This window comes from Mustela putorius, unplaced genomic scaffold (genome assembly GCF_011764305.1).
Source record: "Mustela putorius furo isolate JIRA1106 unplaced genomic scaffold, ASM1176430v1.1 tig00000145_pilon_pilon_pilon, whole genome shotgun sequence".
Lineage (NCBI taxonomy): Eukaryota > Metazoa > Chordata > Mammalia > Carnivora > Mustelidae > Mustela > Mustela putorius.
Genome location: NW_025421294.1, coordinates 20,753,210 through 20,767,320, shown reverse-complemented (window position 1 = coordinate 20,767,320; position 14,111 = coordinate 20,753,210). Strand labels below are relative to the sequence as shown.

General features: G+C 42.7%; 1 protein-coding gene across 1 annotated transcript in view; it reads left to right on the top strand.

Moving 5' to 3' along the window:
• The window catches only part of LOC101678316 (protocadherin alpha-13), a 102,665-nt gene extending 90,163 nt beyond the window's left edge, over window positions 1-12,502 (top strand). Inside the window, 1 exon segment of the mRNA XM_045075387.1 lies at window positions 9,780-12,502. Coding sequence (XP_044931322.1) covers window positions 9,780-10,090 — 311 coding nt within the window. The 3' untranslated portion in view covers window positions 10,091-12,502.
• Window positions 12,503-14,111: the final 1,609 nt, after the last annotated feature.

Below are 14,111 nucleotides of genomic sequence, written 5' to 3'. Positions count from 1 at the left end.
GCTGAAACCTGCAGAATGGGCTGGGATTTTCCTGAGCTTGTCACTCCTGCATTCGTGCCCCTCCCCCAGCCTCCACCCCTTTCTGCTGATTCTAGCTTTTAGGTTTCTGCCTGCATCTCTGTCTCCCAGATGGTGGCAAAACAAATAGGATCAAAATAATTGCAAGGGTCTTCATAGACAGCTTAGAATGTGGTGCAGTGAGACCACCTAGAGTCCATCCAGCCCTAGGCTCTACCTGTTCCTAACTGCAAGACTGTTGGTCCTTAGTCTCTTCATCTGTAAAACAGACATATCTATAAAACAGACATGGACATTGACAATATTTACTTCATATGGTTCTTGTAAGGAGCAAAAATTATATTGCGTGTAGATCTGCGTAGCCCAGTGCCACACACATAGGAAGATCCCAGTAAACATAAAATACAACTATAATCCTGTGGTGTAGACAGGAAGGTGATCATCTCCATTTTATGGATGAAGAAACTGTAGTTCAGAAATATTTATGTAAGTTGCCCAGGACTGCGTGCTATTAGATGAGAGAGTCAGGGCAAGCTTTCAAGTTCAGAAGCAAGATGAATGGAAGAGAAAAGAATTCAGCCACCCTCCCGCATTCTCTAGCCTATGCCCCTCCAAGATCTTTCCTGAAAACCCTATCCTTGGTCAGAATGACTTGGTTTTGTTCTTTTGGGGAGAATCAAGGTCAATCAGAAAAACCGCTGTGCTAGTCTGGAGCCATTCAGAATAGGGGTTGGGGGTGAGTTTACAAGTCTGACATTTGCTTCACAGTTTTCAGGACCTTCCCCAGTATCTGCATTGGCCAAGCCTCCAGCCCTCTCATTCCCATTCCCTGAGGCCAAATTCCTGCCAGAGTTCCTTTAGCAGAAAAAAGGAGTGGAGGGATGTTGCCAAAAAGAAGCGGGGCAGTGCCTAAGGGAGGAGGTGTCTAAAGTGGCTTATAGGGTTAAATGTTGTGGGCAGTTACCTCCAGAAGGCAGTTTTTAAAATAACAGATCTATACACATTTTTAAAAACATGTATGTTGTTCTGATTTTTAAATGTATTCCTTCCTATGGTGGAGAAATCAGCCAATACTGGGTGGGGGGGCAAAGCCATTTACTGTAATTATGCTTATATGCTATTAAAGCCTTTTTAAATCCCATTGGGTTGTAATCTGAAATGTCAGGGAAGGGCTCTGTCTAAGAATTCAGACCCCTGCCGGCTTGGTGTGTATCTGAAGTTCTCTTCTGGGCTCTAACAGTCTTAACTGCCTGTTAGTCTTGTCCTTACCGGTGAGCTAGATCCCCTGGGACCAGAGAACAGGGACTTGTGGGAAGTCACGGGAGGGGGAAGGGAAGCAGCACCAAATGAGGAAACATTCCCTTAATTGACTATTTGCTGGTGCTGGCCTTGGTCTCTCTTCCTCTCTCATCTTCTTGAAAGAGGAGTCTCTCCTTGATTTGGCCAGGAAAGTCCCAGCATTTTACGGGCAAAGCCCGCCAATGGTCTCTAGTCCAAGATTAGGAGGTCAGTAAATGTTGTCTGTCAGATCCTGAAGCTATTATTTTGCCTGAATGAGACCCTGGAGATGTTTGCTTACACTTTAACTAGAACAGGTCAGTCACAATGGTCTGTGAGAGACTTGAGAAACCAGATTTCGCTCTGCTCCGCAGAATCTGGATCTGAAGGGGATGCACGGGAATGGATCTCTGATTGCTTCTTGGAGTTTAAGGCTGAGTCAGACCAACCAAGGCTCCTAGCAAACGCCCAGAAGCTCACTGACATGTAAAAGCTTCTCATTAACTCTTAGCAGTCCTGCTGTGAGGGGCTTGCTTGGCCAACCCGCAGAGCCATTCACGTCCTTTAATTCTGCAAGATAAAGTTATCTCTGAGCTCTGCATCTCCAGATGACATTCCTGAGGTCTCCTGCGGGGTTCTGGCTGTGGTTGAAGAGAGTTTCTATCCTGGTTTAGGTCAAGTCCAGGACTATGGAGTGGTAGGAAACCCAGTTTTCCTGCTGTCAAATCCCAGGTTTTTTTTTGTTTGTTTGTTTGTTTTTAAGATTTTATTTTATTTTTTTTTTTTGACAGAGAAAGAGAGAGAGAGATCACAAGTAGGCAGAGAGGTGGGCAGAGGGAGAGGGGGAAGCAGGCTCCCCGCTGAGCAGAGAGCCCGATGGGGGGCTCAATGTGGGGCTCCATCCCAGGACCCTGAGATCATGATCTGATCTGAAGGCAAAGGCTTAACCCACTGAGCCACCCAGGTGCCCCAAATCCCAGTCTTGCTTTTGTTTCCATCTCTCAGGGACAAGGCCTGCATTTGGAAGGTAAGCAGGTAGGTTCTGGCTGAGCTCAAATGCAGATTTATCTCAGCTGGGTCAAAGAAATTAATCTCAGTCTTGGAGAAAAGGCATCCATGGCCCTATGTCCAGAGAGCTAGCAAGGAAGCTCCACCAGGGGAAGGAGGTTTGGGGGAGAGAAGAAAGGTTCTTGCTTCATTTCCCTACTGCTTGCTGGTACTTGGACTAAATTTGCAATATTTTTAACCTACGTTCCTCGCCCCGAGAGCTGTGCCATATATAGTTGCCATATGTGATTAGGTTTACTGGGCTCTCACATCAAGCTGGTGATCAGGCTTAGCGCTTTCCACATGTAACTTCACTGTCTTTAGGGACAGGAGAAGTGCAGTGAGCTGAGAGCTGCTGGAGTGGCTGCCGCTTCTCATACAGTCTTTTCATTCACCTACTTCGCAAGTATTTATTAAACACCTATTTGAGGCCAGGAACTGTGCTAGATGTTGGCTGTGTAGTGGTGAATAAAACAACTATGTTTTCTGCCGCAGTGACAGATGGAGGTGAAGGGGCTGCTTGGCTAGGAGGGTCATAAAACGCCTCGGCCATGGGGTTACATTTAAGCACAGACTTGAAGAATGAGAAGTCACGCTAAGAATGGAGGGTAGATCATTCTAGACAAAAGGAAACTGTGTGTATACAGTTGTACTGTGTGTGTACAAACTGTGTGTGGCTGTGAAGCAAAAACAGTCCCAAAGGGTGTTTGATGAACTGAAAGAAGGCCTGTGTGATAAGAGGGAGACTTGTAGATGAATTGGAGAATAAAAAAATAATAGATTTTTGATATACTTTATATACTATGTTAAGGCGTTTGCCTTTTTTGTTGTTGTTAAGGCAATAGAAGGCTTCTGAATAATTTTAGGCAGGGAAGTGATGTAATCTGGTTTCTATTTTGAAGGATCTTACTATATGTACCCTATATGTCAGTTGTTTTTTTTTTTTTTTTTAATTTATTTGGCAGAGAGAGACACAGTGAGAGAGGGAACACAAGCAGGGGGAGTGGGAGAGAGAGAAGCAGGCTTCCCACTGAGCAGCGAGCCCGATGCAGGACTCAATCCTGGGACCACGGGATCATGGCCTGAGCTAAAGACAGATGCTTAACCAAATGAGCCACCTAGGCACCCCCTTTTTTTTTAAAAAGGGGACAGACTTAAGGAATGAAGAGAATTCTGGCTCCTGGGGGGAGGGCTGGAGAGAAGGCTGAAGGGGAAGAGGCTATTGCTGTAATTCACATTCAGGATAATGGTGCGCTGAAAAAAAAAAAGGGTAGTGACAGCTCAGATGCGGAGAAGAGGACAAAGTCAAGGTACACTGAGGAGGCAGGAACGACAGATATTGATGGATGATGAATGCAGAATGGCTCTGAAGTTTCTGGCTTGAGCACTAAGGTGAGCGGAGAGATGCAGAAAGGACTAGATGGGAGGGCTCAGGAGTTCTTTCAGCTTGAGATGCTCAGTGAGGCTTTCAGAGGAGATATGGGATAGGCTTTTGGAGACATGAGACTGAAACACAGAGGGCTAAGAGCTCTACATGGAAATCTGTGTCTCATCAGCATCTTTGGACACTGTGGATACCCATGGACTTGGCTGAGATCCCAACAGGAGTGAAGAGATGAAGGTCTAGGGCCAAAAGAGAAAGGTCAGGACAGGGAACTCATAAAAACCAGTGTCTCCAGAAGGGACTGACAAATGCCACTGAGGGGTTCACGACAGTGCAGACTAAATTGTGACTACTGGCTTTAGCAATAATGTGATTAGTGGGCTTGATATGGGCACTGTTACAAAAGTAGTGCTACGGATGCCAGATGAGAAGAGACAGGGAAGTGATAGGTCAGGAGATGGAGAGAGCAGATGTAGAGAATCCCAAACTGCAATCAAACACAAATGCTTTCTTGGCAGAACTTTTCACGATTCCACCAAAGGAGCAGTGTCAGATACAAGAACACTACTGGGATGTCAAAGCATTTCAATGTCATGGCCTCTGGGATTACTTTGCCCAGACAGATCATTATTCTTTCTCTCTAGCTCTGACCCCTACTCTTCTAGAAGTCATTGTGTCTTCCAGCTGGGCTCTTGGGAAAGTCTTACATCAAAAACCCCTGTGGATGCATAATAATTTCCCCCAGTCTCATTATTCCAAATTTCATCTCTCCTCTGGAATCTCCTTTGACTTTCTCAGATGTTTCACATGTCCCTTGGTCATTGCATTTACCCAATTGCCTTATGATTGCTGGAGTGTCTGTCCCAGCTAGACTCTGAGCACACTGAGGTAGGAGACTGGGTTTGGAAAGCCAGTTGGCTCCCAGTGCTTTACCCTAGTAGACCCATGTTTACAACAGGATGCTCTCCTCCTGTGCTGGTCAGTATCCCCCTACACCCACACATCTTTCCATTGCTTCTCTGCTTCATCCAACCACCCATCAAGGACACGGTGAAAGAATAGGGATCAAATCATTGATTCAACTAATTTATCTTTTGTTCTGGACAGAGTAGGTGTCAAAATACATGTGTAGCCAAAATTCACATGCCAAGATTTTAGCATATTCTTCTTTTCCTTCTTTTCCCATCTGAAACTGCATCAGGTACCTCTAATCTAGGTTTTTTCCCCCATTACCTGAAGACCATTAAAGCATTTGGAGTATAATTGTAGACAAGTGTTCTGCAATTCCTTGGCAGTTCTTAGTTTGGTGACGTCGTTTGGTAGTACAGAATCTACTTTGTTAGGTGCCTCTTCTGTTACCAGCTCTATTGAAACCTCCATTTTAAAAATTATGACCGCAAACTCGAGACCCCAGAGACTGTTAGAAGTGGCTTGAGAAACAGTAGCCTTAGTTGTAGTTGGTGACACCAAATGAGATTCAGGTATTTCAGTGATGATTATAAGAACAAATGCACAGGGCATCTTTCATTGTAGAAAAGGCTAAAAAAAAGTTAACAGCACTAATTGCTCCAGGGAATGCACTGTTTACAACAGCTCTTAGAACTTCCGAGCTTTTGGGTTTTTTTGTTTCTTTTTCTGAAAGAGATTCTCTTTAATAATATTGCTTTTCTTTTTACTGAGATATAGAAATACAAAATTATATTAGTTTCAGGTGTATAGAATAATGATTTGATATTTGTACACATTGTAAAATGATCATCACATTAAGTGAAGTAGATGTCTGTCACTATATAGTTACAAAAGAATTTTTGTGTGTGTGATGAGAACTTGAAGATTTACTCTTTTAGCAGTTTTCAAAAATACAATACAGTATTATTAACTGTCATCACCATGCTATATGTTACATCCTCATGACTGCTTTATTTATAACTTCAAGTCTATACCTTTTACCTCCTTTATCCATGTCATCCACACCTGTCGCCCTCCTGCCTCTGGCCTCCATCAGTCTGTCCTTTATATCTGTGAGCTTGGCTTTTTGGTTTTGGTTTTGTTACCGTGCTTGTTTTTTCAGATATCACATGTAAGTGAGATCATATAGTGTTTGTCTTTTTCTTTCTGACTTACTTTGCTTAGAATAATGCCCTGAGAGTTCATCCATGTTGTTGCAAATAGCAAGATTTCAGTACTTTTTATGGCCGAATGATATCCCATTATATAAATTGTCAAACCTAAAAATAAAATAGCCAGTTATTTTACCAGTAAAATGAGTTTATTAGGGAATAGCAGAGGAATTGCAAATGGGACAAGAAAGTTATGGCAGACCACAGGCAAGTCCAAAGAGACAAAGGAAACATAACCTCTTAACAGGTTTCAGGAGGAAATTGGGGAGGGTTGTTTCAAACAAAAGTTCTTTGTCGGGGTGTGGGGATATGGGGGTGTGGGGGTGGGGGGGTGCCTGGGTCATTCAGTCAGTTAAGTGTCTGACTCTTGATTTCCGCTCAGGTCATGATCTCAAGGTTGTGGGATTAAGCTCAGCAGCCAGTTCCATGCTCTATGGGGAGTCTGCTTGAGATTCTCTCACTCCCTTTTCCTTTGCCCCTAAAAAAAGTTCTTTGGAAAAGAACAAGAGTCTGAGATTGTGGTGGTTTCACTTTGATTTCAGGTGGTGGTTAGGGTGTTGTTGCTGGGACAGGAAGAGGTTGTCTTTTTTTTTTTTTCCCCTTAAAAGCAGGAGATAAAATTCCTATGTGAAAAGTATCTCTTTTTGTCAAGGTAAGAATCACCTTTCTTCGTTCTTCTGGTAATGCAGGCTGCTAGGAGTGGTAGGTGTGAGATATCTCTCCTCTTAGGGCTTCCTGACTCCCATTTTTTATTTTTATTTATTTATTTATTTTTTAAAGTAAGCTCCATCTGCAACCTGGAGATAGAGATGTCTGCAACCAGGAGATGGAGAGTCTCATGCTCCAGGGACTGAGCGAGCCAGGCTCCCCTCCTGACCCCATTTTATTTTATTTTTATTTTTTAATTTATTTTATTTTTATTGACCCCATTTTAAATGAGATTTTCTTTACTCATTTTTACAATATACACCACATTTTCTTTATCCATTCATCTATATATGGACACTCTGGTTGTTTGCATATTTTGGCTATGTAAAATAACACTGCGGTGAACATAGGAATGCACCTTTAATTTCAAGCTAGTGTTTTCATTTTCTTTAATTATTATTATTATTTTAAATTATTTGACAGAGAGAGAGACAGTGAGAGCAGGAACATAAGCAGGGGGAGTGGGAGAGGGAAAGCAGGCCTCCTGCCATGCAGTGAGCCCGATGTGGGGCTCGATTCCAGGACCCGGGGATCACGACCTGAGCTGAAGGCAGATGCTTAACGACTGAGCCATCCAGGCGCCCCACCATTTTCTTTTACTTTTTTATGGTTTATGTATTAGAGAGAGAGAGAGAGAGAGAGAGCGCTGGGGGAGGAGCAGGGGGAGAGGGAGAGAGAGTTTTTTTTTTTTTTTAAGATTTTATTTATTTATTTATTTGTCAGAGAAAAAGAGAGAGAGAGAGAGAGTGTGTGTGTGCACACAAGCAGGCAGAGAGGCAGGCAGAGGCAGAGAGAGAAGCAGGCTCCCTGCCAAACAAGGAGCCCGATGCAGGACTCGACCCCAGGACCGTGGGATCATGACCTGAGCCAAAGGCAGCAGCTCAAGGTACTGAGCCACCCAGGCATCCTGGGAGAGAGACTCTTAAGCAGAATCCGTGCTGATTGCAGAGCCCAACATGGAGCTCAGTCTCAACCACCTGAGATCATGACCTAAACTGAAACCAAGAGTCAGAGGCTCAGCCGGCTGTAAACACTCAGACCTCCCAAGCTAGCATTTCCTTTGGATCAATACCCAGAAATACAGTCACTGGATTGATGGTATTTCCTTATTTATTTATTTATTTATTTTTAAATATTTTTATTTATTTATTTGACAAAGAGAGAGAGAGAGAGATCACAAGTAAGTAGAACAGCAGGCAAAGAGAGAGAGGGAAGCAGGCTCCCTGCTGAGCAGAGAGCCCGATGTGGGACTCAATCCCAGTACCCTGAGACCATGACCTCAGTCGAAGGCCGAGGTTTAATCCACTGAGCCACCCAGGTGCCCCAGTATTTCTATTTTTAATTGGGGGGGGGGACCTCCATACTGTTTTCCAGAGTGGCTGTACCAGTTTGATTCCCACTGACAATGTACAAGGGTTCCCTTTCTACATGTCCTCACCAACACTTGTCATTTCTTGTCTTTTCGATGATCTTCGTACCGACAAGTGGGAACCGATATCTCACTGTGGTTTTGATTTGCATTTCCCTGATGGTTAGGGATGTCGGGTACCTTTCCATGTACCTGTTGGCCATGTGTCTGTCTTCTTTGGAAAAAAAGTCTATTCAAATATTCTGCCTATTTTTCCATCGGATTGTATGCATTTTTGCTGTTGAGTTGTATGAATTCTTCATATATTTTGGATATTAACCCCTTATAAGATATACGATTTACAAATATTTTCTCCCATCCAGTAGCTTCCCTTTTCATTTTTTTGATGGTTTAGTTTGTTGGGTAGCAGCTTTTTATTTATTTATTTATTAAAAGATTTTATTTATTTATTAAAAGATTTTATTTATTTATTTGACAGAGAGAGATCACAAGTAGGCAGAGAGGCAGGCAGAGAGAGAGAGAGGGAAGCAGGCGCCCTGCCGAGCAGAGAGCCCAATGCAGGACTCAATCCCAGAACCCGGAAATCATGACCTGAGCCAAAGGCAGCAGCTTAACCCACTATAAGGCACCCAGGCACCCAAGGGCAGCAGCTTTTTAGATGTAGTATAGCTTCTTTTTGCTTTTTTCTCTTTGACTTTTAGTGTCAGATTCCAAAAGACACCTGGGTGGCGCTGTGGGTTAAGCGTCTGCCTTTGGCTCAGGTCATGACCTCAGAGTCCTGGTATCGAGCCCTGCATCAGGGAACCTGCTTCCCCTTCTCTCTCTGCCTGCCTCTCTGCCTACTTGTGATCTCTGTCTGTCAAATAAATAAATAAAACCTTAAAAAAAAAAAAAAAGACTAATGTGATTGAGCTTATTGCCCATATTTTCTTTTAAGAATTTCATGCTTTCAGGTCTCACGTTCAAGGCTTTAATCGGTTTTGAATTTATTTGTGTGTGTGGTGTAAAATGGGGGTCCAGTTTCATTCTTTTGCATGTAGCTGTCTGGTTTTCCCGCCACTTACTAAAGAAACTCTCCTCTCCCCACTGTATATCCTTGCCTCCTTTGTTGTAAACTAATTGACCATCTTTGTGTTGGTTTACTTCTGCGTTCTCTATTCTGTTTCATTGACCTAAGTGTCTGGTTTTATGCCAACACTATACTGTTCGATAATTATAGCTTTGTGATATAGCTTAAAATCAGGAAGCATGATGCCTCCAGCCTTATTCTTTTTTTCTCATGATTGCTTTGGCTCTATAGGGTCCTTTGTGGTTCTATACAAATTTTAAGATGTTTGTCCTATTTCTGTGAAAAATGCCATTGGAATTTTGATAAGGATTGCATTGACTCTGTAATAATATTAATTCTTCCAGTCCATGAGCACAGAATATCTTCTCATTTATTTGGGTCATTTCTTCAATTTCTTTCATAAACATCTTGAGTTTATAGAACAGGTCTTTCACCTCCTTGGTGAAATGGATTCCCACTCCTTTTATTGCCTAGTCTGCTTTAACCCAGTACATTTCCCATCTTATTCTCAGGCAAAAGAATCACAACCGTATTCTTTAGGAAATTCTTCACAAGGAACCAAAAGTATGTCACTAGAAAATTAGATTTTCAGACCTTCTGGTGAGAAAATCTGCCTTCCTGATTGTTTCCAAATACTGACCTTTCCCTCAGGCTTGAAGAAAGAACTCTTAATTTCTCAGGGTGGGGGTCAGGCTCATCTGTGCAGCCTCCCCTGTCTCCCCCAGACTCGTGTGGCCTGGAGGGTGTGTGTTGACTCCTACTGACTTGTGACCTTCTGTTTTTCAGAACCAGAGGCAGGAGAGGTGTCCCCTCCAGTTGGGGCTGGTGTCAACAGCAACAGCTGGACCTTTAAATACGGACCAGGCAACCCCAAACAATCTGGTCCCGGTGAGTTGCCAGACAAATTCATTATCCCAGGATCTCCTGCAATCATCTCCATCCGGCAGGAGCCTACTAACAGCCAAATTGACAAAAGTGACTTCATAACCTTCGGCAAAAAGGAGGAGACCAAGAAAAAGAAGAAAAAGAAGAAGGGTAACAAGACCCAGGAAAAAAAAGAGAAAGGGAACAGCACGACTGACAACAGTGACCAGTGAGGTCACCTCATGGAAACAAGCCACTTAGCCAGTTTTTGTAATAATGGCAAATCTCTCCCATGTAGCAACTCCCCACTCCTTTCTCCTGTCTCCATGAGCCCTCTCCTATAGACCTCAGAAATCTGCAGAAAGTTCCCTGTGTCTATGTAGATCCCATTGAACAGGTTTTGTCTTGAAAGCTTTACTAAGTCTGGTGTTAACTCTTTCTCTCCACTCTGGCTTGTTTTCAGAACCTAAAAAGCAGACCCAAGTTTCCTTTCTCCTCCGCCGCAAAGGAGAGGCTTCCCAGTCCCGCCAGTGAGAGGTTGGAAACTCTCTGCCCTGTGCTCCGGGGATGCTGTCTTGATGACACTTGCAGGGCAGGCACAAAGGTTTTGAGATTGAGCAGCTGGGGTTCGGGGGGCCACTGGGTTGGTGTGATCGCCGGCGGTGCGGGAGGGGGCGCCAGACCTCGGCTGGGCGGGGCCAGGTGAGACTAGCCCGCATGAGGAGGGCTGGTGGGAAGAAAGGCAAAAGAATGGCAGGAGTTGCCAATCCAGGGAGGAAGCACGAAATGAAAAGGGACCAGACTTTCTAAACCTTGTGACTCAAGAGGCGGTGGCCACCCTCCCGCAGACAAAACTGCCCCCCACTGACCAGGCCCTAGGAGGCCTTAAGTTTGTTGCTGTGGTGTCATGATCCCTACAACTCACATCACACCGACAAACCAACAGCTCAGTGTTGCACGGGGCCAACCAGGGCAGATCTGATGTGTTTTCGGATATCCTTGTGCTCACTTTCTTACCCATTCTTTTGCACACAATGTTTATGAAAAGGCCTGGTCCTTTTCCAACACATATGCAAAAGCAAAGACAAAAGAAAACCCCAACACCTCACTTTATGCTGTTTGTTGTTTGATAGATTTATTTAAAAAAGAGAAAAATCTATAGCTATAAATCTCTAAAGAGAAATATGATGACTACAGTTCCCCTCAACTCTCCTCAAAAGAGAATCCAATCTACAGCCATTTAAATGACCATTGCTGCTACAGAAGTGCTTTAAGAGAATTGCCTGGAACATCTGTATTATACTGGCCACCTGCCAATCACAGCTTTACTCTTTCAGGTCACTCTGGGGCTGCCTCTTGCATGTATTAATTCCTGAATAAAAAGATCTTTCTCTCTCTTTTCTAAGAAACAATTCTGTGCACTTTGAATACACAACCTTCTCTAGCCAACTATATCAAGACCCTGAAATTGAAGAAAAATCATTGTTTTCTCAAACACACAGTGAGCCGACTTTTCAATCCTCGAATTCTGTGCTTTGTCTTGGTGTGCTAGCCCACACCTCCTCTTTGGTTTAGTTTGCCTTTTTTAGAACATTCTGAATTGCTAATCTTGCTAACACCTATGATGTTACCTGAAATCAATCTCCCATATGTATGCTGTATGCTATTATAAGACTCCTGAAATATACTTACTCTGTGCTTGTGTATGTGAATGTTAATGCAACTATTACCTAGAGTGAACTTTAAGCTTTATTGTTGAATGTAATTCCATCCTATTTCCTTTTGTACACCTGTGAAAAAGTGGAGTAGTGTTTTTTTAAACCATTGTTTAATCAGCTTTTGTGTATTAAAGACACAGTAAAATTTCTTTCTTAAATCAAGACACTGGTGATTCAAGGAATTTTATTTATGGTCAGCCAAGAGCTGTCTCTTGCCAAGACTCCTGCTGGCAAGAGAATGGATAAAGCTGTTTTTTTCTAGTAACAATTCTGGAATGAATACCACAGTTATTCCCTGAAGGTATGCAAGCACAAAATTTACCAATCTGACCTCGCTGAAGTCGCAGAATGCTTTGAAATTCTAATGACATCTGGAATATCAGCTCATAGAGAAGAATAAAATTTACTGTCACCTTAGATAAGAAATTTTAATTTTGTTAAAATGTACAATTTAGAAGTTTAATTATATTATCTTTTCAAAGTTATCATAAAAGAGGTAGGAGTCTGTTATTAAAACAAAAACATTAAATCTCAAAAAAAAAAGCCTGTTTTGTCTACTTTAGCTTCATTCTCCCATATTTTGAAGGGTGTGTAACTTCAGCTCTGCAGGATTGCATGGGGTAAAACTTGTTGCCAACACATGTGAACCATTGCTACATTGTAGGTTGTGATCATTTTGCCCCATCGAACCCATGTATCTGACCTTACGTGCCTTTTGAATACTAGGAGAATCGGGCTAATTTATTAATGATGATAATTATAATGTATCTGTACAGCACTTTTTACATTTGCAAAGTGCTTTCCAGTCCATGTTAGTTACTAGTTATTACAGCTGTAAGGATAAAACACGTCATGTGGATTCATTTTTAATTGGTGCTATTGGTATTTATTCTGTTATTGCTAATAAATGAAAATGGTGGTATGAAAGAAATGGTGGTCATTTCTAAGTATAAGAGTAGGAGAAAAACAGAACACTGATTATCATTAGCTGTTGTCTTTGAAGAGGTTTGCAGTATGAAACTTACACGGTATCACTCTCTGGCTACCTCCTGGGCTTTTGTGTTCAGCACTAAGGCCAAACACTCAGGGGAATCAAGACTCACACCCCACAATCTGATCAGAATGGGAAGCCAGGAGGCTTCTGGGTCACTTCCCAGTACACAGTTTCGGTGTTCTCTAGGAAAAATCGCACCAAACTGATTTTTATCTCTAGAGCCCTCCGGGCATCTTTATTCATTACTTGCTTAGCCTTTGCTCCCCTCCACAATTGGGCAGTCAGATAATGCCCCCAGGAAATAAACCTTTATTGAGTACAGGACACATGCTAGTCACAGTACAAGGTAGGTTCAGTTCACAGCCTATGTTCCATAACAAATAGATTATATTTTCCTTCTGTAGTTAAATTTTATGAGCAGTTGTTCTCAAATGGGCGCAGTTCTGCTCCTCAGGGGACTTTTGGCAACACCTGGGGATATTTTTTGGGTTTTTTTACTTGGATGGAATGCTACTGGCATCTAATGGGTAGAGGCCAAGGATGATGTTAAACACCCTGTAATACACAAGACAGACCCCACCACAAAGAATTTTCTAATCCCAAAGGTCAATAGTACCAAGGGGGAAAAACCTAGAGATAGAGTGACCATATATTTTGTTGTTGAATCCATTTTTGAGATGGAAATAATAATCAGGATACAAGATATAAGCTGGGACTATCCTGGGAAAACAGAGATGTATGGTGACTCTGCTTAAAGAAAGAGACACTAATGTTACACCATATGTTACTAACTGGAGTTTCTTTATTTCTTTATTTAAAGATTTTATTTATTTATTTGACAGAGATGATAAGTAGGCAGAGAGGCAGGCAGAGAGAGAGGGGGGAAGCAGGCTCCCTGCTGAGCAGAGACCCTGATGTGGGGCTCCATCCCAGGACCCTGAGATCATGACCTGAGCTGAAGGCAGAGGCTTAACCCGCTGAGTCACGCAGGTGTCTTAACTAACTGGAATTTAAATAATAACTTGAAAAAAAAAAAACCTGGAAAAGAAAGAAACAAACCAGTATCGCTCTGTCACTCACTAACTGGGGACCCTTGGGCAAACCATTGTGTCTCTCAGTAGTTCAGCCTCAGTATCATCATCTATCAGATAGGAATAATCATGATACAGACCTTACAGATTCGTGGGGCAGACATAGCAAGACAATCTCACAAAGGTTTTAGCACAATGTCTGGCACACCACAGTGCTCAATAAAGAGTTGTTATTCTTAATAATCCTTTTCTTCCATCTCTTCACCCCCCCTTTTTTAAAAAGATTATTTATTTTAGAGAGAGCACATATGCACATGAAAGGTGGGCAGTGGGATGAAGGGGGGTGGGGGAAGGGCCAGAAAGAGTGAGACAGCATGCATCACACCCAGAGCTAGCCAAATGAGAGATTTGATCTCACGATCCTGAGATCATGACCTGAGCCCAAATCAAGAGTCACACGCTCAACCGACTGAGCCACCCTGGTGCCCCATCCACTCACCCTTTTTCAGAA